This window comes from Clupea harengus, chromosome 25 (genome assembly GCF_900700415.2).
Source record: "Clupea harengus chromosome 25, Ch_v2.0.2, whole genome shotgun sequence".
Lineage (NCBI taxonomy): Eukaryota > Metazoa > Chordata > Actinopteri > Clupeiformes > Clupeidae > Clupea > Clupea harengus.
In genome coordinates this window covers 7,625,947-7,651,573 of record NC_045176.1, presented here as the reverse complement: position 1 = coordinate 7,651,573, position 25,627 = coordinate 7,625,947, and the positions used below count along the sequence as shown (strand labels likewise).

Here is a 25,627-nt window from a genome sequence, read left to right as displayed (position 1 = left end):
GCTATTTTGAATGATTGTGGAACGTGTCCTGAAATTAGTGAATTGTTCATTACTTTAAGTAGTGTCTCATTTAATAAGGGTAGTGCATGTTTAAGTGGTTTTGTAGGGAAAGGGTCTACTAGGCACGCTGATGATTTAGATGAGGAGATCAGGGAATTGAGTTCAGGGAGGTAGTCATAATGCATCCTGGAAGGGCTGTAGGGTCATTCAGGGGGAAGAGACTGTGAATTTAGTTTTCTCTTATTTTTTACATTTTGTGAAATCAATACTGCTACAGGTTATAGGAACATCGGAAAGTGCTCTTTTATAGCTTATAAGGCTATCCCTCCATGCCAGGTGAGAGTTTGGTGGTTTCCGAGTAATTTGTTGAAGTGCACGAGTGTGGTCAATGTAACATGGGCTGAGTCTTTTCTGTTTTCTTATTCTCTTTTTCAGTGGTGCAACAGTGTCAAGGGTTGAGCAAAGCACACTTGTGACACCATTTGTCAGTAGGTCAATATGAGGTGGGGGTGTGTTTAGAGCTGAGGCAAGTGCGGCTGGTAGTTTTTACATGAATTCTGTTGTAGTCTTGTAATTCCGATGTTGCGCAGAGGGGAACATTTCTCTTTTCTGATGAATTCTTACTGAATTCCCCTTTTTTTCTCCACTAAATGTTCATCTGTACAGTTACTGTGAATGATAGATTCTGTTTAAAGCATGTCTGCCATCTTGTGGACACCATAGAAATGATTGACATCAAATAATGACAAGTGTAAAATAAAGTGAAAAAGAATTTATCATAAATACTTTAAAGGCAGCAAAAACTGAAACACTGAAGACTTGTTTAATTTGCATCTTGTCATCTTTTACTTGATAATTACCTCTTTTCCTCTCTATTCTTTAAGGTTTCATGGACTTTACTGTACTTACACCAAAACAGATATCACACTACACAGTAAATTATCACATGCAGAAACGTTAATGCCAACGTTAACAGCAGAAACAAGGCTTGCACTCTATTTACACTTCAGTCAAACTATGAAATCCGTTTTGTGGTAGTCGTTGAGACAATTAGAATTGAATTAAAACATATTTTGGCGATTGCAGTATCCTTAGGGTCAAAGAATAGTGCCATTAATTGTTTAGATTAACTTGAGCTGTAAAGCTGTAAACCAAGAGGGACTCACAACATTAAAAAACAGTATGCTGGACAGTCACTAGCCATCATTTATGGTGTCTCATATGATATCACAGCACCTATTCCAGTCTTATTCCTTACTTCTCAGGTCATTTCTCATGGTGCAATTGGTTAAATCCATGCAGGTCGCATTTGGATTGTTAGCTAACTGGCCCAATGCTACCTCACATCAAACTCAGCCTAATGTGTTCTCAGTTGTACTAAAAAGACACTTATAGGTTCCTCTCCTTCCGGTTTTAATACTGGCAGTGATGTTCATGCTGTAGCAAAACTGTTCTGAACAAAGTCAAAGGATGATTATGTCTGTACTTTTTTGGAAAGATATGTAGGAGTAATGGCATATCTGATCATAAAGAGGAGTGGGATGTATTGAGTCAGTACATAAACTGAACCATCCATTGTTTCATTCACAAGCTTGGTCATTCGACACTGTAATCCATTAGACCACTGTATTCATAAACTTCTGAAGCATTGACATGTGGGGAGTTTAAATAACAGATATGCCATCAGTAAGATATAATTTGGACCCTATCATTGGAAAAAAGAATGTATTCTTTGTATTTCGATTTATTTACAAGGAATGCTATATTTCTGTTCGAACGTTGATCATTTGTACGTAATCCTGCTCATGTTATCCCACTCCCCCCTACTGTTAAAGATTGTGCTATGCAAACATCAAATGTATGTTATATATATAATTTAAACATTTGGTTGACTGAAGAGGTATGAGTGTGGTGCTTTAGAAAGATGACAGTAAGAGTCACCTTCTCTTTTATGAAGTACATTTAGCAAAATGAAATCATCACATGATTGGCACTTGTTTTAACAGCACAATACAAAATAAATAGGTCTTTTGCTCTTCACATTCAAGATACTGTGCAATCACAGATCAGTAGCTTAGCACACTGCTCAAAGACAGACCCCTTCTCATTTAATAGGTGAGTCAAGGATCTCCTCGTACTCTTGACGTCTGCTCTTTCCGACCCAATATAGCTTCACCCCTGTGAGCACGATGACACTGATGATGATGACGAGTCCCCCGATGACATCGTAAACGGAGGGGACCATGTGCAGCACGATGAGCTGCAGGAGCATGGCCACCACGATCTCCAGGTGCTGCACGGTGCTGACCAGTGCCGGGTGGAACTTGTTCAGGGCGTAGTAGACCCCCAGGAACGCCACCGTGGAGCAGGCGCAGATGCCAATGAGGTACCCCCACGTCTCCCCGTCCAGTGGGATGATGGGCTCTTGGAGGACGAACATGGTGGAGGCGCCCCACACGGTGCCCGTCCAGCCGAACGTGAAGAGTGCCGTCCACATGCTCACCCGCTCTTTGATGGAGCGGTAAATGATCATGGACAAGGCGGCGGTCAGGCCGGCCATCACCGTCATGGTGTAACCAAAGGCCTCCTTCCAGAAGCCAAGGGACATGTGTTCGCCGAGAATGTTGGGGATCATGACCAGGCACAGGCCGAACACGCTGGTCACCACGGTCACCACGTCTGTCGTGCCCAGTCGCTCGTCGATCAACAGGAAGGCCAGCACGGCGCTGAAGACCGTGGTGGTGGCGCGCCACATCATGGTGCCGTTGCTGGGCGGTACGATGGCGAAGGAGGTGTACGCACATGTGATGGAGATGACGTTGCAGACGCCGTAGAAGAACAGTCGCAGCCTGTAGCCTTCAGGCCCAAAGGGAGCCTCCTTGTAGTACAAGACCACGCCGAGGGACAGCACTTGGATGACGGAGCGTATGAAGAGAAGTTCCAGCGATGGCACTTTGGAGCGGTCGGCAGCTAGGCGCGTGATGAGGGCCACGCAGCCGTGGGCTAGAGCTGCTCCAAAAAGAACAGCCCAGGTCATCCGCGAGGCGAAAACGGACGCCTCCCCGAAACTCGCCAGTTGTCCTCCCACCCCTTTGTCCTTCTGCTCTGGGGCAGGTTTGGGGGGCCCACCTATGGCACCAAATAAAGTCCTGCCTTGCTTGCTCTCAGTGAGGCGTTTCTTGTCTGAGGTCTCTTCAATGAAAGAGCCAAAGTCCTCAAAAGAGGGTGCATCATCGTAGCCCTCGTCCCCTGGCTGGGGGAAGTGGGTGGCATACTTCACCGTGACTGTGTTCGGATGGATCTTGACTCTTTTTTTCGAGCCATGCAGCTGCTTGCTGGGAGATGGGTCCATTTTTCTCTCCAGCGGAAAATAATTTCTGCATGAAGAGAAGGACAAGTCATTAGCACTGGCTAAAACACACAAGAGTTAAAGGAACAGGACAGAGCACGGATGAAATGTCACTCTCTCTAGTTCCGTGCACTACCTGTCTCCTCACAGCTGATGGTTTCTATTTTTAAACCTGCAGTGCTGTCACTATATAACGCGATCTGTCAATTCTCAACATTTGGGCAAAATGAAGATGGATTCAAGTGCAATAACATTCTAAGCTAGAAAATAATAAAACATTTTAAAATACTACAATGTTCAGAATTAGTAGCCTTTCCCGGAAAATAAACAGTATCGTGTATCAGGGAGAATTTAAAGTAGGTTATGAACAAGAATTACAGGTATAGAGTCACTTTTGCGTCATCTCCTCAAATAAAAAAAAACACGTGTTTGACGTAGTCATTTCAAGAGAAATCTTGATATAGCCTTATATACAAACCTTGAACAGCAAGCAGACTGTCTGCATTGCCTAAGCTCACGTCAAATATTGCATCAAAGGGGTATCTAGTATTTGGGAAAGACTTGCGCGTCATTATTGGTTCTTTGCAATGCTGAGGTGTTTTAAGCATAAAGATCGAACATAGCAATACTATTCATGGAGCAAACGATCATATTTTTGGTTAGACGATATGGTTGTATTTTGATTAAACAGTCTCAGATATTTCCCCATAAAATTACGGTACAACACAAAATCAGCTATAAGTGTGAATTCCTAATCGAACGACGAGACCATTTGGTTAACGATAATTAAGCAAGTCGCCAGTTGTTTACTGACTCATAAATCTGGCTTCCAAATAACCTGAATCTAGTAGGCAGTCCTGGTGACAAATATATACATCCCCAAAGGTCATTTGCGTAAATGAAAAATATCATGGGATCACATAAATCAATGGTGCTTTGAATAACTGCGACGAATTTTATGAATGGGAAACTGTAATCGGCGTGAGTACAAACGGCTTGACGGGATGCAACCTTCTGTGTCTTCTTTATTGCCCTAGACCGCTCTGACATCTTACAAGGGCATGTTCCATCCTGGTCATTTTTAGTGTAAATCGTCGGCGAACACTCACTCGTGTTCGAATATGTGGACCAACAGCAAAGCGAAAAAAGCCCACTTACCTGTACTCTCAAAAGAAATACCACTGGCAACAGTTCTGGTGAATATCATAAATTCCACAAATCCATTCTTGGCATTAAGTAGTTTATTGAAAGAGCCATCCCCGTTTGGCGTCCGTCTGCTCTTGATACGGAAAGCGCATTTCCGAGGAGAGGCTACGTGTTCCCTGACCGCAACTGCCGTACCTTTTCTCTCTCTCCAGAGATAAGCTTGGCTTTGTCTGTCTGCAGATCGAGTTGGAAGAGGATGCGCGTCGTCTGTCCACTCAAGCTTTCCCTCAAAACATATTGTGTCACTGCCTCTGATGAAGGGTGTGCGCCAAGTACACGCGTTAACATCAGAAGACGTGTGACCCAATATCTGAACTCCTACGGAAGTCTTGATCTTTTTTTGCTCCCACACAGAAATAGAGACACCAGACTCTGATTGCATTGATTTGGTAGGCTACACCCAGCCCAGGGCTATTTAATATGTACCGATGTGTGTAATGGACAAGGGGAAATTAACTGGTTTGGATATGCATGGAACATTTCAAATAATATACATGAATGAGAGATTCTTGCTGGGGAATTTTTGCCATGAATATGCTTATTGTAAATGCATGATCTGTCAGAAATTCATAAGTATATTTATAGTTGGTACAATGGTGTGTGCATTTCACTTACATCTGAATTTCTATGTGACTTATGCGTGTGGCCTATAAGCAGTGATGCCAAAACCAAGTCCTCAGATCGTTAGGGGAAATATTATGAGATACATACATCATGTTAGGTGCATTCAAAACAAGCATTAATAAGAATCTGACCTAAAACAACAGTTAGTATTATTGTTCATCCAAATCAGATCTGTTTAGCTCCACTAACCATTTGATGAAACAGAAGATAGCCCCAGTATATGATTATTGACTGCACCAGTAAATGTGAACTTTCCTCTGCATTAAATCGACATGTCTCAATACACTGCAGTCTGACTTTTCAATTTTTTTTTTTTAACTCTATAAGAACTAATTTGCAGCAAACAGTTAATGGCTCACTGCTACCGGGCACTTTCCCAAAGTCACTAACAGCAGCCATTAAGCTACTCTTCAAAAGAACTCTGGATGCCTCTGGGTTAAACAACTGTAGTCTCAAATCTTCCTTTTATGGCTACATCCATTTTTTTAACACAAGTGGTGTTTTTGACAAATAGATCATAGAATACTGCTGGACAGGTTGGAAAATTGGGTAAGACTTTCCAGAGCAGTCCTTAATTAATTCAGGTCTTAATTAAAAGGCTGGAGTTACTTTGTCACCAGTGGAAGTTAGGAATCTGCTAGAGTGACCATGACATGCAGAGTCCCCCAGGGACAGGTCTCGGACCTCTTCTGTTCAGTCTTTATATGCTGCCTTTGGACCACATTCAACAGAACAACAACATTGAGGGTAATAATTATCATAACCATAATTATGCAGACACAGATATACAGTATCTGTCACTCTCACCACATGACTACAGCCGAATAGACTCACAGTGTCAATGAGCAAACAAATAATTGATAAATAAATAATAATAAATAGAGCAAATAAATAATTGCATGAGCCAAAATCGTCTTGGACCAAACCGAAATTACTGTGTTTGGCAGCAGAGTGTCCAAAATCTTGGTGTTCTCATAGACTCGTATATCTCACTTTCATCAGACATATCAATGCCATCATCAAAACAGCCTTCTGTCATCTGAAAGCATAGCCAGAATCAAGGGTTTTGTGGCCTAGAAAGACCAAAAGAAGCTCATCCATGCTTTTATTTCCAGTACAGAAGACTATTGTAATGGTCTCTTAACTGGTCTGCCCTTCAAAATGCTGCTGCTAGAATTAATGAATTAATCAGGACCAAGAGAACAGAGCACATTACTCCAGTACCAAAATCTTTACACTGGCTTCAAGTTAGTTACAAAATAGACTTTTAATTGCTGCTATTAGTTTATAAATCACTGAATGGGTTGGGCCCCGAATACATCACTGATATGTTCAAGGAATATAAACGGAGTAGAGTTCTTCGATCCATGGACTCAGGTCAGCTAGTAGAGCCCAAGCCCAAGTCCAAACTAAACAGTCGCTGCATGCAACTGCACGCTGCATGTTAAAAACATTTCTCTTATCATGTTCCTATGACCAAGCTTTAAACTTACACTCTATTCTTACAGTGCCTTACTTGTAATTATAGCCCTTATCTTTTCATTATATTACTCTCTTTTAATTTCTACTTTATGTACTTTGTACTTTCTTTGTAACTGTATAGCATTTTACCTTTGAAATGTAATTATTTCAATTCTATATTTTTCACTTTGCTTTTATTTATGTAAAGCACATTAAATTGACTCTGTGTATGAAATGTGCTATAGAAAGAAACCTGCCTTGTCCTCAAAACTATTTAGACCCTACTGACCCCACTGACTATGGATCCACAGCAGGAACATTTCCATGGCAACCTAGATGGAGGCCGTATTAAAAAGTCTTCAACGTACAGAAACTATAAAGAGAATCTTTATAACAACATATTGATGAATATATTGTAGATAATATTGCATGTTATCTACTCAGACAACCAGCTTGCTAGAACGCTGGCTTCAACAATGTTTTGTTGTTCAACAAAATTGGATCACATAAACCGTAATATGATCCACATTAGGAATTACTTTTCCTTGATATGTTACAACTTGATGCTTCTGTAGAACTCAAATAAAATCAGGCCTTATTCATCCACATAGAAAGAGCACTGACTTAACCAACTGCATTTTCTCTCCTCAATGTTGTTAAAAGAACACTGGCTAGCCCGGTGACACATAATGAGGCATCCTTCCTGCTCTGTGTAAAACTCTGTTTCTTTTCTTTCGTTAATGGACCACCCATGTTTGCTGACCCCTCCGCTCCGCAGTGGTTCTCTGTTCAGCTGATGTCATAGCAAATGGGGCTAATTGAGTCTGGCAAAGGAAGAGACCTCATTCACGTCACTGTCCTGCTTACGCAGCTCTCCACTCACGCCCCTGGACACACACACACTCTTTCTCTCTCACACACACACATACACACACACAAACACACACACACACACACACACACACACACACACACACAAACACACACACACACACACACACACACACACACACACACACAGTGTGCATTAAGGCTGCTATCTGGTGCTGCACATCTGTTGCTCTCCTGACTGGAATTAACAATTAGATGCTGGAACAGCTATATAAATGGCAGGGAAATTGGTGGCAGATCTGCCCTTTCTCCCCAAATCACTGCTAATCAGACAGGCTGAATAGGCAGCTGGGGAAAGGACATCACACTGTGAATCTGTGTAATAACAGGACATAACAGTGTTGAGCTACGAGCGAAGAGGAGTGGAAAATAAGTTACTCAAAGTCTTGACGTATCCAGTAAGGTGTTTATGTATCATCTAATTATATAACCTAAAAATATTCAGACATACAGTACATTAAATATGTAAATATGCAAACCTGATGTTTGTATCAGTTTTAAAGGGCCAAGTGTAGCTCCCTGAAGTTGGCAACACCTTTAAATACTAAGCATGAAATGCCTTGTGTGGAATGGCACCTCTCTTGGATGCCCTTCTCTGGTGCCTTCTCTAGATGATAGATGCCGGCTACCTCAGGCACAGATTCATCCTCAGACAAATGGAGAGGAAAGTGGGTGTGAAGCAACGTTTATATCTTACTCTGTAAAGGTCACTGGCAGCGCAACACACAAGGAAAAAGGTATTTCAAGATAGGATGAAGTCATACCAGGCCTACACCACCAAACATAACAAACATCCCTTCATCCCTCCATCTCTGTTCATCCCTCCATCCCTGTTCATCCCTCCATCCCTGTTCATCCCTCCATCTCTGTTCATTCCTCTATCCCTCCATCTCTTCATCCCTTCATCCCTCCATCTCTGTTCATCCCTCCATCCCTTCATCCCTCCATCTCTGTTCATCCCTCCATCCCTCCATCCCTTCATCCCTCCATCCCTTCATCCCTCCATCCCTCCATCTCTGTTCATCCCTCCATCCCTTCATCCCTTCATCCCTCCATCCCTTCATCCCTCCATCCCTCCATCTATGTTCATCCCTCCATCCCTTCATCCCTCCATCCCTCCATCTATGTTCATCCCTCCATCCCTTCATCCCTCCAACCCTCCATCTATGTTCATCCCTCCATCCCTTCATCCCTCCATCTCTGTTGATGGTTGTTAGGGAGGTAAGACGTATATAAAACTCACCTCACCTAAGTCCTTGCTGAATTGTGGTGAAAATGTACCTTCATGTTGTCAGGGAAACAAACAAACATATTTTAGTAATTGAGATGGAATATGAAAAACATTATGTGTATCTCCTGGAAATGTGTCTCATATGTCTTATCTGTCATATGTGTATGTTCATTCAAAATCTAATAGGTGATTTTATTGCACATTTACTGGATAGATGTCCAGTAACGGGGACAGGGAGAATTGCTAGTGGTTTATGATTACATTTCCCAAAACGGCATGAGGTGAAGTGGTTTTACTGGGACACCGCATTGAGAACCCATAAAAAGGGCTGCAGTCCTAAGCACCTGCAGTCTTTTGCAGGTGAACGTTCGGCTTGCCATCTCTCTGCAGCAGCTCTGAGAACAGGAGAGAGTCTCTCCGAGCTTACGTAACCCTCAGCTGGATCTCAGGTTAGTGTTTTTTTTATCAAACTGAGTTTTTTTACACACTTGATGTGAAATCATACATGTTTTATGAGTTGAACCTTTGAGGGGATGTTAAATGAATCATGAAAACTTGAAGCATCCGATCACCTGAAGTTGAAAGAATAATCTAGATATCAGGTACAGGAGAGCTGAAATGTGGAATGAATGAATGAATGAATGAATGAATGAATGAATTAAGTTTCCATACAATGAAGAGTGCATACATCATCCTATTTCATATTATCACAGATATGAATTGAGTTTAAAATGTTCATCTGAACATTGATCAGAAAAAAAATGATCATGTCAATTCTCAGGATGTGGTGTACACGATTGGTTAATAAAGTGTGTTGTTTCAGTGGAACCACTGCAATCAACGGCCCAGCCATCCCATGACCTCCACGTGTAACACAATACATTGAGTTCATTTCCTCAACATCTATGAAGTGATATCCAGTTTATCCAGTGAGCCAGCCCATTTATAGCCAGTGAGTCACGCAGCGTGGAGAGAGTGATTCATTTCTTCCCATCCCTGGCCCTGGATGCCTCCCCAGAGCTGTCCTTCTTGCCACATTTCAGCCTGGTTTCTAAAAAAAAAAAAGCAATTTGATTAGAGTACAAATAGCTCACATCTCCGAGGGGATGGACGCCACAGAGAAAAGAAACAGCGTTCTTCGCGAGGCGAAGGAGGCAATTACACTGATTTCTCCCACTAACTATATGGAAAGGGTGTCTCAGCGCAAAGATCAAATATTCCTGCCAAACAGTGAGAATGAGAGAGTGTAATAGTAAGCAGCAGCTGGTAGATGGAGGAGAGATAAGGCAAAGAGAAAGCAAACACACACACACACACACACACATGCAGTTTTATTACAGTGAAAGATAAAGGGCAGTGGGTTTCAGCCCTGTGAAATGTCACTTATGGCCATAACAGCGCTTATCAGAGGGAGATTTGTTTAGTATTTTTGAGCAATCACTGTTGCTGCGTGATAACAAAAGCACACGCTTCCCCTATTCATCATCCCCCAGACATGCTGGCAGGTGCTCAGTGTGCTATGCATACACTTCCCCAGGGTAGAGGAGAGCAGAAAACCGGACTTTTATTGAATGGATCGAAATGAGAAACAGAGTGAGCTACACTTATTATATACATTTGATCTCCCTAAAGGTGTAGCTCAGTCTGCTTCCAGCAGAAATCGAATTTGTGTGAAATTGTATAATGATAATCAAAGGGATTCGTCATACAGTCATGACGACATTGGCTCTGCCTGTACGAGTCAGTTCACTCAGTGTTCAAAGGGAGAGGATGTCAGGGCGTGACATCTCACAGATGCAGGCAGAGAACGTTATCAGCAGCAGCCATCCATAATAAGCTCATCTATATGCCCCCACTGAACCTCCCTCTCTCATGAATATGCTCTGGGCCATTAACGGGCATTAAATGTGAGCACCGATATAAAAAAGGTCAATGTGTTGGACATTCAATGGACCGTATGACACATTCAGAATCTCCTTCAGCAGTACAGTCTGTTCTCCAACCCCTCTGTGTCCAGAATCTCACTTTCCCAGGAGCTAAATGGCACGGTGTGGTGGTTCAGCAAAAAGAAAGGGGAGAGAGAGACATACACGCCATGATGATGAAAACAGCTGTTTCAGCCAGCTCCTGGTGGCAGCTGTGTGGTGACAAAGAGGCAAGGCTACTTTTAGCTTCCGTCACGCTCCAGTCCCTCCACGGCGCTGTGTTTGTCCAGAATAAATAAAAAAGACTCGCTGCAAATGGCCATCATGCATCATCAAGGAGATGCGGCGTAAGGCCACTGCACTCTAGCTATTGACTTCTCCAAGCATGCTATTACCTTCAATACATGACATAGCAGCTGTAAATCCCCAGACATCACAGTATTCATCTCAGGGGTGCAGGACAAAAGGAGATTGAATGAAAATGAAGCCATCTCAAATTTCACCTTACAATCGACCGGCAGCTGAAAGGCAGTGAGCTCCGCTGAAAAACTAAATGCAGTTCGGAGGTAATCAATCAAGGGACCCCCCTTTACCTTTACTTCCCATTAAAAGTCTGTCAGTGCAGGGCAGGAGAAGAATGGAGTGTAATGACTGGAATTTATTCGTTGTGTCTGGAAAGGCAGCAGGAAATAATTGCTTTTCACGTACTGTGCCTGATTCCATAACACACATCACTCTGTGCGTGGAATGTAGGGGAGAGTAGGGCATGTTGTCACAGGAGACTGCAGACAGTACATCATAATGATGAAAATGCTGTACCAAATGAATACCTAAGTCTTGGTCACATGATGTATTCATCATTTTCTTGTATTCATTGTATTGTCATAATATTTCAGTGCAAAATTATTATTCATTAACTTGAGAGTGTGCACTTGTGACAAGTTGTCACATTGGATTATTAAGCAAATAAGAACTCATAATGAATTGTGAACGTAGATCTCCTTTGACCGGCTGTTTGAAAATAGGTCCACACAGACAAGGCAGAAACACTTGTTCTCATCTGATGACGTTTTATGTAATGTTTTTTTGCCTCTTTTTCTTTCCTTCACACTTTCTTTCCTTCCTGTGTTGGTCTTATCTTTATCTGCCCACAGAGGAGGGATTTGCAGGAAACCAAAGCAAATGTCCGCTGACCTATCAGGTGCATATCCACTTCAGGGGAGAAAACCTGTCAGGGCTTTGAATAGTCAACACAACACATGTGTTGACCCTGGTCACTGTGCCGACTTGCCCCTGGTCACCATGCCAACTTGCCCCTGGTCACTATGTCAACTTGCCCCTGGTCACTGTGCCGACTTGCCCCTGGTCACTATGCCAACTTGCCCCTGGTCACTATGCCAACTTGCCCCTGGTCACTGTTCCAACTTGCTCCAGGTCACTGTGCCAACTTGCCCAAAACTCATGAATGAACTTATTAGGGCTTACCCTCAAGGCTAATTCAACTCAAGGCCGTACTAACACCTCTAATCATACAAAGTTAAAAATGTAAATAAAAACTCACATGAAATATGGAGTTTTATTTTGGAAGAGGGGAAAATGGGACAATTGTGCTAAGCTCAGTTTGATGACTTTGACTAAAGGTAAACAAGATGTTGACTCAGGGGTTTGTGTCAAACAGTGTAACTATTTAAGTTTTGATATTGTGCCCCTAGTTTTGAGGCCAGTGTGACTACTTACCCGTGTGAGAACTCACCCCACTCTGCCCCTCTTTATGTGTGTAGGATGAGGAATGGAAAGCAGACGTCCCTGTTGTTGTCTTTTCTGTCATTTCTGTCAAGGTGAATGAACAGACACTGAGTCTACAGGTCACACCACCCGACTGCAGCAGCCTGAGCACCTCCTGTCACTCACATGCAGCTCCAGATGTGGATGCACATGATTACACTACAGCTCTACACAGCAGGTCAATAGGGTGAATTTGATGTATTACAAAGGATTTTGACTTTTAGAGGTTCTTGATATAGTGAACAGAGATAGCCATTTCTATTCTACTATTTTAGATAGATCACATTAAAATCACCCATCACACTGCTACCAGGCTACAATGAAGGCTGTCGTCTGTCAATCAGTTAATTTCAAATCAGTTGTGATCTGTGTTAGATGTGCAATTCCTGCTATTACTTCCCAAGAGTCACTTAGCAGATGTTCTATAAATATATATCAAGGATGGCCAGCTGGCTCAGTCATTGCTGTTCTGCATTCTGCTGCCGATCCCAAGGACAGTCCCACGGTCTAGCCAACCTGTCCTAAGAACATTGGCCAAAGAATGCAGTCGTGCTGCTTGCTGCTGGACTCTTCTGTGATAGCGTCATAGATCAATGTTGGAGGTGGCAGCCATGTTACAAATTGGAAGTTTATAGACTTTATAGTTTATAGACACATCAATTTGTATTCCTGTAGATCACTTCACTTGGTGACTAAATTACATTTTGTCATTGTGTGCTGGATGAGGGAGCCTCTGAGGGTCATTTCTATAAATAGGCACAAACAAGGGGACATGCAGGCATAATACTGGCATCCTTTGAGAGAAGGCACATCCTCATCTTGGCCCCCATGAGTGTCCTTTGAGAGAAGGCATATCCTCATCTTGGCCCCCATGAGTGTCCTTTGAGAGAAGGCATATCCTCATCTTGGCCCCCATGAGTGTCCTTTGAGAGAAGGCACATCCTCATCTTGGCCCCCATGAGTGTCCTTTGAGAGAAGGCATATGCTCATCTGGGCCCCCATGAGTCACGCACTAAAGGGATTTTAGAATCCCACATTAAGGTCGAAATAATTGAATAACATGCCAGAGAGTGGGGTTTTCTCATCATCACCTTTTGACAGGTCAGGTCAAGAGGTCAAGAGTCTAAGGTCAAGAGGTCAGGTTCTTCTTTGGATATTTTCAACCTGGGCCCTTTTTTTTTTATCTTTCTGGGTCCAGATTTTTACTAGGGACAAAAAGGATTAAAATTCTATGTAGGTCTGAAAGGGAAACGGGTGTGTCAAAACCCACTTCCCACTTACATTCCACAGCTTGAAGGACTCAGAGCATCTGCGAGTTGGATATGGTGCTTTACCACCTCTTGCAGAAACCGCTGCCACCTCGGCGGCCGATTTTGAGAGACTATTTTAAAAGGAGACATGAGGTTTTTGACAAGGAAGGAACTTCAAGCATCTCATCCCCGCAGAGCGTTACATCACTGGCATCAGTCACCCAGGTCCCGCACATTGCGGCGGAGGATGTTGATAAAAAGTTGACAGCTAAACAGGAGGACCCATTCCTTTAGCGCAGCCCACCTTGTGTTTATCTCTCAACCTTTGACCATCTCTGTTGTTCTGGTGCTTTGAGAGTGTTGTGTTGTATAAGGGGCCAGAAGGTTAGACAGAGAAAGATTAGGTTGGTTGTATTATTTTTATTGGTGACATTTTTTGTTTATTTACGTTGTCATGTTAAATTTTTTCCTCACAATTCAAACATGCAAAAGAATCACACAATTCATCCATCTCCACATCCAAGACCTCCCAAGACTGACCGTGTCTCTTGCTACCGCCATAGTCTTTGAGTCTTTGAGTAAACTCTTTTGGAGATTCTTTGAGTAAACTCTTTTGGAGATGCAACATATTTGCTAGCGTGTGCAAATCCAGGCTGTGAATGGACAGGCGGACAGGGGACCAAGGCCTTCTGGACTGTCTCATTCGTGGCACAAAATTTGTACACATCCATACCGCAAAGGTGAAATCCAAGGGAGTCAACCAATTTCCAACGACCAACCAGTGATGAGAGTCTACTGTAGGGTGCCATATTCACTCTCTTTTCATATTTCATATTCTGTAAAAATCCTTATTTTTTCACTTTATATATTTTTTATAATTTTTATATATTTTATATATTGTTTTTCTTATGTTCTGTAGTACTTATTATGTTTTATGTTTATTGTCTGCACCAATATGCCAAAGTAATTACTGGTAGGTGTAAACTTACTTGGCAATAAAAACAATTCTGATAAGGCTGTAACAGGCACGAGTGAAGTGGCAAAACTCCAGTCACAATTTCAGCAAATGCCACAATAGCTTACGACCACCGACCAGAGGAATGTACCACCAGGGTGGCACAACACGTCTGCTTGGCATTCTCACTGAGGGTGCCACCAGGGTGGCACAACACGTCTGCTTGGCATTCTCACTGAGGGTGCCACCAGGCTGGCACAACACGGCTGCTTGGCATTCCCACTGAGGGTGCCACCAGGCTGGTACAACACGGCTGCCTTGCATTCTCACTGAGGAGGCTAAAGGATTCACACACGGCTGAAGGGGAGCTTTCATCCTCAAAGACCTCTGTCAAGAGACAAGGCTCAGACGCTTTGGTCACACACCCGCCTCCAGGATCCGTCATTCGGTATTCAGCTTTTATATTTTTGTGGGACCTGCTTTTTTAACCACACACACTCTTTCTCTCTCTGTCTCTTTCTCTCTCTCTCTCAGCTATCTCTTTCTCTCAGCTATCTCCTTTTATCTGCTGTTTCGCCAAGGGGGGTGGAGGAGCACGCTCCCAGAACCAACACCCACCAGCACCCATGCACTTAGGAAAGGGGGCACCACCCCCCACAAATTAAAATAACAAAACAACACAACATCAAAACTTCCATAAAACTCTCCCTCACACCATCTCACACACCATAAAACTCTCCCTCACACCATCTCACACACCATAAAGATAAAGCATCTCATGACCTAACAACACCATAAAACTCTTCCTCACACCGTCTCACACACCATAAAGCTCTTCCTCACACCATCTCACAGATCAGAAACACATTCCCACATCATAAGAAAACATCCAAAGAAGAACTTGCCCTCTTGACCTCTTGACCTTAGAGTCTCTGACCTCTCTGACCTGACCTGTCAAAATGTAATGATTTGGAAAACACTTTGCATGACACTCTCTCACCCCTGAAATACATTCTATACAGGCCTGTCTTATGTAGGGTGTGATATTTTACATGCTACACAACACCACAGCCACCAACTGAAACATGATAGATTCTGACACGGTTTCGCTTGTTGCTGACCCTTGAAAATATGAATGGTTGAGGGTGCGTGCAACCAAGCAGACAGAGCCAGCTCAGCAGAGGAAAAGAGTGTGATTGAGATTGAGACTGTAGGACTTGATCAGCACACACCACAGGAGCACAGCACAACACAACACAGCAGAGAAGTAAAAGAGGAGATATCCACACGAGCAGCAGTGTTGTGACTCGGAGCATCTTCAGAGTGCTGCACAGCATTAAGCTTGCCTGGTGTGAAGGACAGAAGTAATTACAGGGTGGATGTGTGACAAATCTGCCGCTCTTGGTGGGTAGGAGAAGGGGGGAGATGGTGCATTAGCTCAGTGAAAAAGATTAGCCACTCAGGATTAACAGGGGCAGGCTGTCTTGCTTCAGTCATTTAGAGAGTGAAGACTGAGGTCCGCTCTCTGGAGTTACACCACAGGTTCAAACTAGCCCCTGTCTTCCCTCATTGATTTGCTGTGGTGGCCAATTTGCTTGCCAATAACAATCAGTGAGGCCAGGTGTTGGACGGAGTACTTTTGTGAACTGCAGAGAGTAGATAAATTAAGTAGGCATTGTGTAATAGGCGCATTGTGTTACCTCCTGGTATGAAATAATGCGCTGCGTAAATAAAGTTTGATTTGATTTGATTGTGAGGATCCAGATAAAGATGGCCATTACAGGGAATATGTGCGAGTGTTCATTCAGTTGTTCATTCATTTGTTCATTCAGTTGTTTCAGGGTTTCCTTAACCGGTTTAATCCAACATTTTTCCACAGACATGAAAATATCCAAATCATGTGTCATTGGTAACCCTTTGAAATAATACATCGTAATTCTTTTTTTTTTTCAGGGAAAAGTAGGTGAAAAGGTGAGTTTTATGGGCGGTCACAATTTTGACTAATAAGATAATGTGTTAATGTAACACATAATAAAGTTAAAGCGAACATATTTATCTTTGATGCAGGCATCAACATTCTTATCTATACAAGCCCAGTTATTAACACATTTGGAACTTTTGAACTAACACATATTGGCATTGCCAATAGATTGCTTTATCACATTCTACTGTGACAATTTTACATATTGAAGGGGAGGTCTTCATCACTGAGAATTTTCATGTCATGATCTGTTTGCATAAGTTCAACAGCCTGGTTGGCAAATGGCCTGTCTCCCCTTCATTGTCCATATCTGACCCATCCCTGACACTATCACTGAGGACAGCATCTTTCTCATCGGTAAACTGAACACATGGGAGAGAGTGAGTACGAGAAAAAGACATGGCAAGGGAGAGGAATAAGTGGAGGAGGAGCTCTAAAGCAACAGAGCAGTTTAAAGATAATGATATTTCCCAGACCCAGCAGGAAATGTGTGGTCTAGTAATTGTGTTTTCCCCATCCATTTTTTAAATGGTTGAGCACACTCACTGTTTGCTAAAGAACATGTGGTGCTTGAGCAAGGTTATAACATGATGTGGATTTGAGCTTTTAATATGATTTTCCTAAACAAAACCTCCTAACAGACCACTGTCCACTATATCACGACTTCCTGGCTGGTCGCTGTCACTCCACCTGATAAACAAGCTTTAGTTTATCTCAGGCTCTCCAGATGAGCAAGATTATGTCAATCAACAGCCAATGAGACTGTCTCAGCAGTGCTCAGCACCAGTTGTCTGTAGTGTGTACCGGCCTAGGGCTTGGAGAGCAGCTGCAAGCGTGCCAGATGCATTCTGGGTCGAACAATACAGACACAAACCCACTCGGCTGACAAGGCAGGGAGTGACACAGCAAATAAAGGGAACAATGAGAGACAGGCAAGTCCCACAGCTCCCCAAAGCGCACACACACACACACACACACACACACACACACACACACACACACACACACACACACACACACACACACACAGACACACACACGCGCGCGCGCGCACGCATACACACACACACACACACACACACACGAGCACACACACACACACAAACACGCACACACACAAACACACACGCGCACACACACTGGGCAAACAAAGCTGGGAGAAGCTGAAAATGGTGAGGTGAGGTGTCTGTAGTTTGGCATATAAAGCAGTTCTTTGTGTTAATGCCAGTATGTAGAATTTCTACAAAACCATGAGCTTACAGGATATCAGGATTCGGCAAACAGCATCAACAAACAAACAGACAAAGAGTCAACAACCAAAACACATAGATTAACACACACACATAGCCTAGTTTAGTCAGTCTTTGGCTGGGTTAGGGTTGGCTGCAAGCGCTGGAGTCATATAAGGTAAAAATTGCGACCATAGGCACATGAAAATGCAAACCCTCCAGTCCGTTCAGTGACAAAAGCCCTACCCTTCAGTGGAGGGCACAGCCTATTTCTCTTGCTTTCCCGCCTACAGGTGGAAAAGCTTACAGTCTCAGAGATGTCACTCCGGAGCCCTTGCAGTGAAATGAGAGGTGCTCCTGGGACAGCGGGGCTTTAAGCTGAGCGGTTGAAGGATGATACTGCCTGGATGCACGTGGGCGCCTGATGATTGGACATCATGATCCCTGGCTGTGAACAGAGCACATCTCACCCCACCCCAGCCCCAGCCCCAGCCTCATTCATTTTTTATCGCCTCAGCAACCAGGGAGATGGAGAGAAAAACAGAGTGAAAAACGAGAGTGAGGAGGAGGAGGAGGAGGCAGGGGGGAGGGGGAGGGGAAAGAGGGAGTGGGCTTTTCTCCACAGAAGTGCTTGGTCTGACATTAAAAATAGAAAAGGGTTGCGGGCAACACTCACTGCTCTTACAGTGTCCGGCGGGAATGGTGATTATGTAACAGTTAGCACTGAGTGTGGATAAGGACTCAGGCAGTTGGACATTAGGTGCTGCATAATGCTCAAGGGGAGGACTGTTCCATTATGTATGAAGATTGATTAGTCAGGGGGCTCTGGTTGGTCCACAGTCTGTGTCTAGTGAACATGGAAGACATTACTGTAACTGCAGCCCTTCAAACACTAGCAGGCTGCTAAGCACAGGAGCCCAAATGCAGGGGTACCGTTGAGAGACTGGGTGGGCATCCTACACGCAGGTGCTGGAGCAAGTGAGGTTAAGACTGTAACAAAGAGACACGCTGGTGTCTGCTCTGCCACATTTGAAATGTAGAATCAGAATACTTTTGGTCCGGTGGCCTTCTTCTTGTGTTCAGATCTGTTAATTTAATGTGCATATGATGTTTACATGCTCCTACGGTGTAGCTCAGGGGCCAGTAAAGCTGTAAACAGAAGCATGATAGATAGATAGATAGATAAATACTTTATTAATCCCGTGGGGAAATTCTGGTGTCTTGGATATTGTGTAGAAAATCCATATATATCCATATGTATATACTGAGGGATATTAAATTAAATTGATCTGGATACTCAAGGATTGTTTTTGCGTGACAATGATAATGTATACAGCATCATTTTGAATGCTGTCATGTGTTTTGGAAAGGGGATGCCCCTCTGTTATTGGGTACTAACCGGTGTACTTCTGGTAGTGTCAGGAGTGGTGTCAGTGTGACCGAGCCACACTACCCCGTTAGCATGCGCATCTGCTCTCCCTCTGGTGAAAGCCCATGAGGCGAGGACAGGGGGAGGAAGGAAACTCCCTACAAGGACACTTGCGCTGTGTAATTATATCCCTTACGTCAAGTTGCTATGGAGACCACAGTGATCAGTGATTGTTGGCAACACAACCTCCATCTGAAATGTAGAATTGAAGAACTAATGAGGAGCGGCTGTTGGGAAAATTACAGTACATCTTGTTCTGAAGCTGACCTACATGAAAATAATTATTTTGCTTTCTCCTGTAAGAGACTCGTATGGCTGAGTGTGTGATGCAAGGTTGGGCAAGGTCTTTAACCTCAAGAGGCTTTGAGCACAGTTGCTACTGCGAGTGGAACATCTTGGACAAAGGCATAATATACATTTGCAGTGAGAACCATGGACTATTTTATCTGGCTAATTCTCTGGAAAACATCTCACCATGTCACTGCAATGATTTTCAAATTGTTACCACATTAACTGAGCCTATGCCACATTAACTAGTTTAACATACATCAACTGAACCTATGCCACATTAACTAGTTTAACATACATCAACTGAGCCTATACCACATTAACTAGTTTTTATAACACCCCCAGATTCATTGTCATGTGAAGGGGTGCTAAACACAAACATTAGCAAAATGTTCTAAAATTTCCCTTGGGATAAATAAAGTATCCATCTATCTATCTATCTATCTATCTATCTATCTATCTATCTATCTATCTATCTAGCATTCGTTATCTTTCATCAGTTAGCATTCTTACTAGCTTTCATCAGTGCCAACTGTGCCATTCGTGATTTTAACTCAAATGTCTTATACATACACTCATTCACCTCCTGAGACCTGGAAGAATAAGCATAATTTATAGGTAGAGTCAGCAATTTGTGAAAGCTTGTTGATATTTCAGCTCAACAGCCAATGAGATTACTCCTTCCGTATTGTTTAAGCACCATGTTGATTGGCAGGGATTGTTTTTGGCTCAATCGAAGCCACTATGTTTGTTTCTCATTTACAGAGCCAGGACTGTGTGCGAACACCGGAGTTCTTTTGTAGCGCAAACACGGAACACACAGCTAGAGGACCATGAGGAGGAATTCACGGAATTTGACAAAAGGTCTATGGGATCAGAATCACGGACTATACCTGAGTGGACTGAGGCATCATTTATATGGTTTCATTTGCTGTGATTTTCGTTTCATTTTTTCTCATTTTACACATTTAATCATTAAATGGCCATATTGTCATTTAACACATGCTCTTGAAGAGCTCAGTTCCAAATAGGTTTTTGTAGCCTACAAGAAAACAGTATGGTTTAAATATCTTGTAATGTTGTCCAGGCCATCTAATAGTATTATTTGTAATTGAATTCTGCATTGCATTGGGCATTCGGATCTTCTGTGTATCAACACAAGGTGTAGGCTATTTTTACATGTGTTGATGGTAAAGTGGTTAGGGTTGCTGCCCTCAAGCTAAGTAGTTGACTCGGGTTCAGTTCCTGGCTACTGTAGCGCTATGGGTAAAAGCATCTGCTAAATACCAGACCTTTATTTGTAGTATAGTTCTTGTATTAGATTGTGTGTAGTTGATGAAGATCTTTACCTAAAAGTGTCTAGAGGTTCATTTAAAATTTCACTGTAAATTCTCGTTTACTCTCGCAGCTGCTGGGGCGGATGATGAAGTCTTTTGCCATCTCCACATGACACCAGGAAAATGGGATTGTGAAAAGAGAGAAAGCGTGTTGTCTGGTTTCATTAAACCCCCCCGTCCTCCCCAGTGTTTGAATATGAAAATGAACCATTTCCACCACAGGGCTGAGGGGATCTGGTGAGTACATTTGAGCCCTCCAGGCACAGCCACCCAGATTTCCCCAGTGACCCCCGTCCTGCTTAGTCACAGAGATGTGTTTGTGTTATGAGCATCTCCATGGTCTTCGCTGAGGTGTTGACAGGACATGTTGGGGCCCTGTGTCTTGAAATATAGTGTGAGAAAGTGGCTAAGGCTGTCCTGCCCCTGGGTTAGGAAGGAGGACGAGGAGGCTGGATATTTACAGCCGGTGAGAAGCAGCCGTGCCAAAATGGTGAATCACTGACTATCATCTCATAGACGGCAAAGGTCACCTTCATACTCCATTATATGAGCTCTGCACTGCGTGGCTCTCCAACTCTGAAATGTACGTGTGCTTTTAGCTGTAATGATATCAACTTTTTTTCTATAAACCCTAAACACCTAAACCCTTTAATTTTCTGTAAGCGACAAGCTATTGAGCTACAGTACCACAAACAGTACATTTGAGAAATGTGAATGAATTTGCAACGGTTACGTACACTTTAATTCAGAGAGGAGGCATGTGTACATTTGGTTACACACAGCATTACATTAGAGATACATTTAGTGCAATACAGTTAATGCCTCCAATAAATACCCTCTTTATAATGCATCACAAGCACATTTACAATACATTATGTAATGCATAATGCATTCTAATGTGCTTATGAGAGTCTTATAATGAGTTGGGCTGTCACCTCTTTAATGTGCACTCATGATCTTGCAGGTTTTATGAAAATCATTACTTCTCACAGGAAATACCATGGCTATGCTTATGGTTTCATAAACCACTATAAACACGTTTAGCTTTAAGTGAAGTGATAACATCACTAGATAAACCTCTGCAATGTCTTATACCATAGGATGATAGAATAACTTGGACTAAAGCCTTCCAAAGGTGCATATGAGGCTTTATGGAGTCGTGTGGAGATAGACAGATGTGTAGATGTACAGGCAGCGTTACTTAAGTACATGAGGACGTGTGGGGTGCAATAGAGGCAATGTGTCTGTCAACATTAATGCACCTCATTCTTTTCATTCCCTCTATTCAGCAGTGGTGCTCTGGGTGAGAAACAAAGCAGATTATTTCTCTCTCTCTCCCTCTCTCTCCCGCTCTCTCTCTCTCTCTCTCTCTCTGTCTCTCTCTCTCTCATTTTCTTTCTCTCTCTCTCTCTCTCTCCCTCTCTCTCTCTCGCTCTCTCTCTCTCTCACACTCTCTCTCTCTCTGTTACAGCCTCTGTGTAACTGGGTAAGAGCCTCTCACATCCGTCAGGGCACCAACAAAAATCATCATGGGATGACGGTGGCTCTTGCAGCAGAAGGTCCATCAGGTATCAGACCAGGTTATAGCTGAGGGGAGGAGAATGTCACAGACTGGTTTGGGCTCTTTCATTTAGTCATTTAGCAGACCTGCCAGAACGGTCCACATATAGGTGAGAGAAATTGTGATCTTGACATGGAAAGTTGTCCTTAGGTTTTCTCTTGACTGGTCCTGATGTGTAATATATACCCTTTTTTACTTTTAAGATGTAATTTAACAGTTCCTTGAACAATCCCATCGTGATTAAATTAAATTATTTTGAGTCGTGAACAAAACGGCGCTCCTTGTGAAATCGGGAGTGTGAATGGAAGTTCACTGGAGGCTCCAGTGGCAGATAGACTCTGTGGACATCTAACTGCAGTATGTTCTGCAGTACTTAGACAGGGGACAGAGGACTTGGTTAGGTCAGAAGCTGAAAGATGAAACGTGTTCAGCTGTAGCAGTACTCTAGCTGTAGCAGTACTCTATACAAAAAAGCTGTAATAACGTGGCTATGACATACTCTATAAAATTATACAGATCACAAACCCCTAAGCAACAACTTTAAGCCCTTTTCAATAAAATTCAAACTGTACATTAAAACAAATGAAACTAAAACGACATTTCTTTCATTGTGAATATCTCATTCATTCGCCTCCAAAATATTGATCTCCAAAGATCTTCTCTCTTTACCAACACAGACCATTACTCAACCCCTAAGCTTCCTGAAGCCCTCCATTGCTCCTCTCCCCAACCCTGTCCCACCCATCACCTCACACCCCCTGGTCTTCATTGCTCCTCTCCCCAACCCTGTTCCACCCATCACCTCACACCCCCTGGTCTTCATTGCTCCTCTCCCCAACCCTGTCCCACCCATCACCTCACACCCCCTGGTTCCCATTGCTCCCCTCCTCCCCTCCTCATCACCTCACACCCCCTGGTCTTCATCTCCCTGTGCCTACTCCCTACTGCCTACTGTCATTTGCTTTTTTTGTCTGTAATTCAGTGTACACTGTTCTCATCAGTAATTTACTAAATCTCTGTCAATCTATTGTTCTTGTTCAAGTACATTTCTATTTTTAACAATACTGAGGCCATTAGAGATTCTCTCGAAACAGAGAAAGATATATTCTCTCTGTCTGGGTGGCCTCATTTCCTATCTGAGGATGTCATTGCAGTGTGTGTGTGTGTGTGTGTGTGTGTGTGTGTGTGTGAGGTCCACATTGTGGGATTTATGTGTCAGATTAGGATCTTGTCACCCAAGGACCAGAAGTCTGCCGCAGGTTTTAAAAAAAGCCCAAGACTCAAGGGCTAAATACTGCTGTCTCTGCACCCAGTCAAGCAAGGCAGAGGGCAGCACCATTTAATGGGTATGCAGTGGCAAGAGACAACAGGGAGGGGAAAAGAGAGAAAGAAAGAGAGGGGGTGTGTGTGTGTGTGTGTGTGTGGGGGCTGAGACCCCATGCAGACGGACTCTAGTTTGCCTGAACCCGGGTTCAGTTTTCACACCTATTTCACACCTACCCACTTTTTACATCGCGTGCACATGAACCCAGTGAATCCGATTGACTCAGCTGTAGTACATCCCCCACGCCTGTTGGTGGCGCTTTGGTGCTACAGACAACTGAAGAAAACGGAGAAGAAGACAGGAGCATGCTATCAAAATAACATATGACAGTAGTTGAGCTCCAACTAGCAACCTTTAGCTTAGCCGCATAGCCTACATTTGATCTGCACAGTAACACATTATGGTGGTTTATAAAATCAGTGGTAAGAGCAGACTGTAGGTTAAGCGAAAAATAATTGTATTTGTTATTGATAATAAAGAGTTTAGAACAGTGCAACATGACATGTCTGAGTTGTTTAAATGCCTGTGCTTTATGGAGATGCTGAGCTTGAGCACGAGAGACCACAATGCAAGTGCTGTGGATCCTGGATGTTTCATGGTTTACAATTGCTTCCAATTTCATGGTTTTATTACTAACAACAAATGTAGGCTATTGTTGAGGGCTTTGTCCTTCACGTACTGTAGGCTACCTCTGAAGTAACGTTAACGCTAGCTAGTAGCTATCGCTATCGTTGTTTGACAGGACTAAAGCTAACGTAGCATTCATCTGTTTTGAAACTTCCGTCTATAATAAAAAATCTTTTCACGTCAGATTTGCTCATATAGGCTATTGCTGACACTTTTAAAAACTGTTTTTTGAAAAATGGTCTGATGCAAATAAATTAAACAGTGATAGATTAAAGTGTGGCTTGTTAATGTCATCCCTTTCCTAACAACAGATAGATAGATACATTTGTATTAATCCCGTTAGGGAAATTCACGTGGAAAAGGAGCAAGGTAATAGGAAGAATTTTTTTTTTTAAACTGGAGAGCTGTTATAACTGGCTGCCACACTCACTGCGCCATGGCAACCCATTCCGTTATTAAATAATGCCGGTTGTGTCTGTTGTTCTGGCTGGTCTAATGATGCAATTACGTGGGGCAATCCGATTAGGTATGCGGATAGCGTGCAGACGAACACGAACACCAACAACAATCGGCAATCGCTTACTCACTTTGGACCCCCGATTCGAGGGAGTGCGGATACAGTGTGCAAATACAGTGCGTTCGTCTGCACGATAGGGCTATCCGGACTCGGGGTTCACCGGGTCCAGACAAACTAGAGTCCGTCTGCACGGGGTCTCAGCCCCCCCCCCCCCACACACACACACACCCCCTCTCTTTCTTTCTCTCTTTTCCCCAAGGCAACTGTGCTGAGAGTGAAGAGGAACAAAGAAGAAAAGAAGAAAAGGATTCGAAAACATCAACTAAAGTAACTCTTTTAGAACTGATCCAGCTTTTATTATTCATCACAATATGCTTCTTGCTGCTGGTTACTGTTTTGACACCATGCTGTATACTATACAAAACCATTCTAAATAGAGAATTAATGTAATGCTTGTTGATTAGCCCTATCCCAAAAGGACTTTACATCTAAATCAGCACACAAGTTGGCACTTGTTACATTTATGCAGATTTAGACAACACACACAGCTTTAAGAGAGAAAAAATGTATTACCATGACAAATCCCTAAGGACTCAGCAGTTTACCAGTAATGTTAATGTTATACATATCCGCCAATAAAATTGTTCAATTTATGAG

The 25,627-nt window shown here is 43.0% G+C and overlaps 1 protein-coding gene across 1 annotated transcript; it reads right to left on the bottom strand.

Annotated features, from left to right (window-relative positions):
- Nucleotides 1-757: 757 nt before the first annotated feature.
- Nucleotides 758-4,902, bottom strand: slc35g2a (solute carrier family 35 member G2a). The gene is made up of 2 exons (XM_012827891.3): nucleotides 4,508-4,902; nucleotides 758-3,377 (listed from the first exon to the last, which is right to left on the bottom strand). Exon 2 carries the CDS (start codon nucleotides 3,350-3,352, stop codon nucleotides 2,105-2,107), a length of 1,248 nt encoding a protein of 415 aa, XP_012683345.1. The 5' UTR covers nucleotides 3,353-3,377; nucleotides 4,508-4,902; the 3' UTR covers nucleotides 758-2,104.
- Between the last annotated feature and the right edge of the window lie 20,725 nt (nucleotides 4,903-25,627).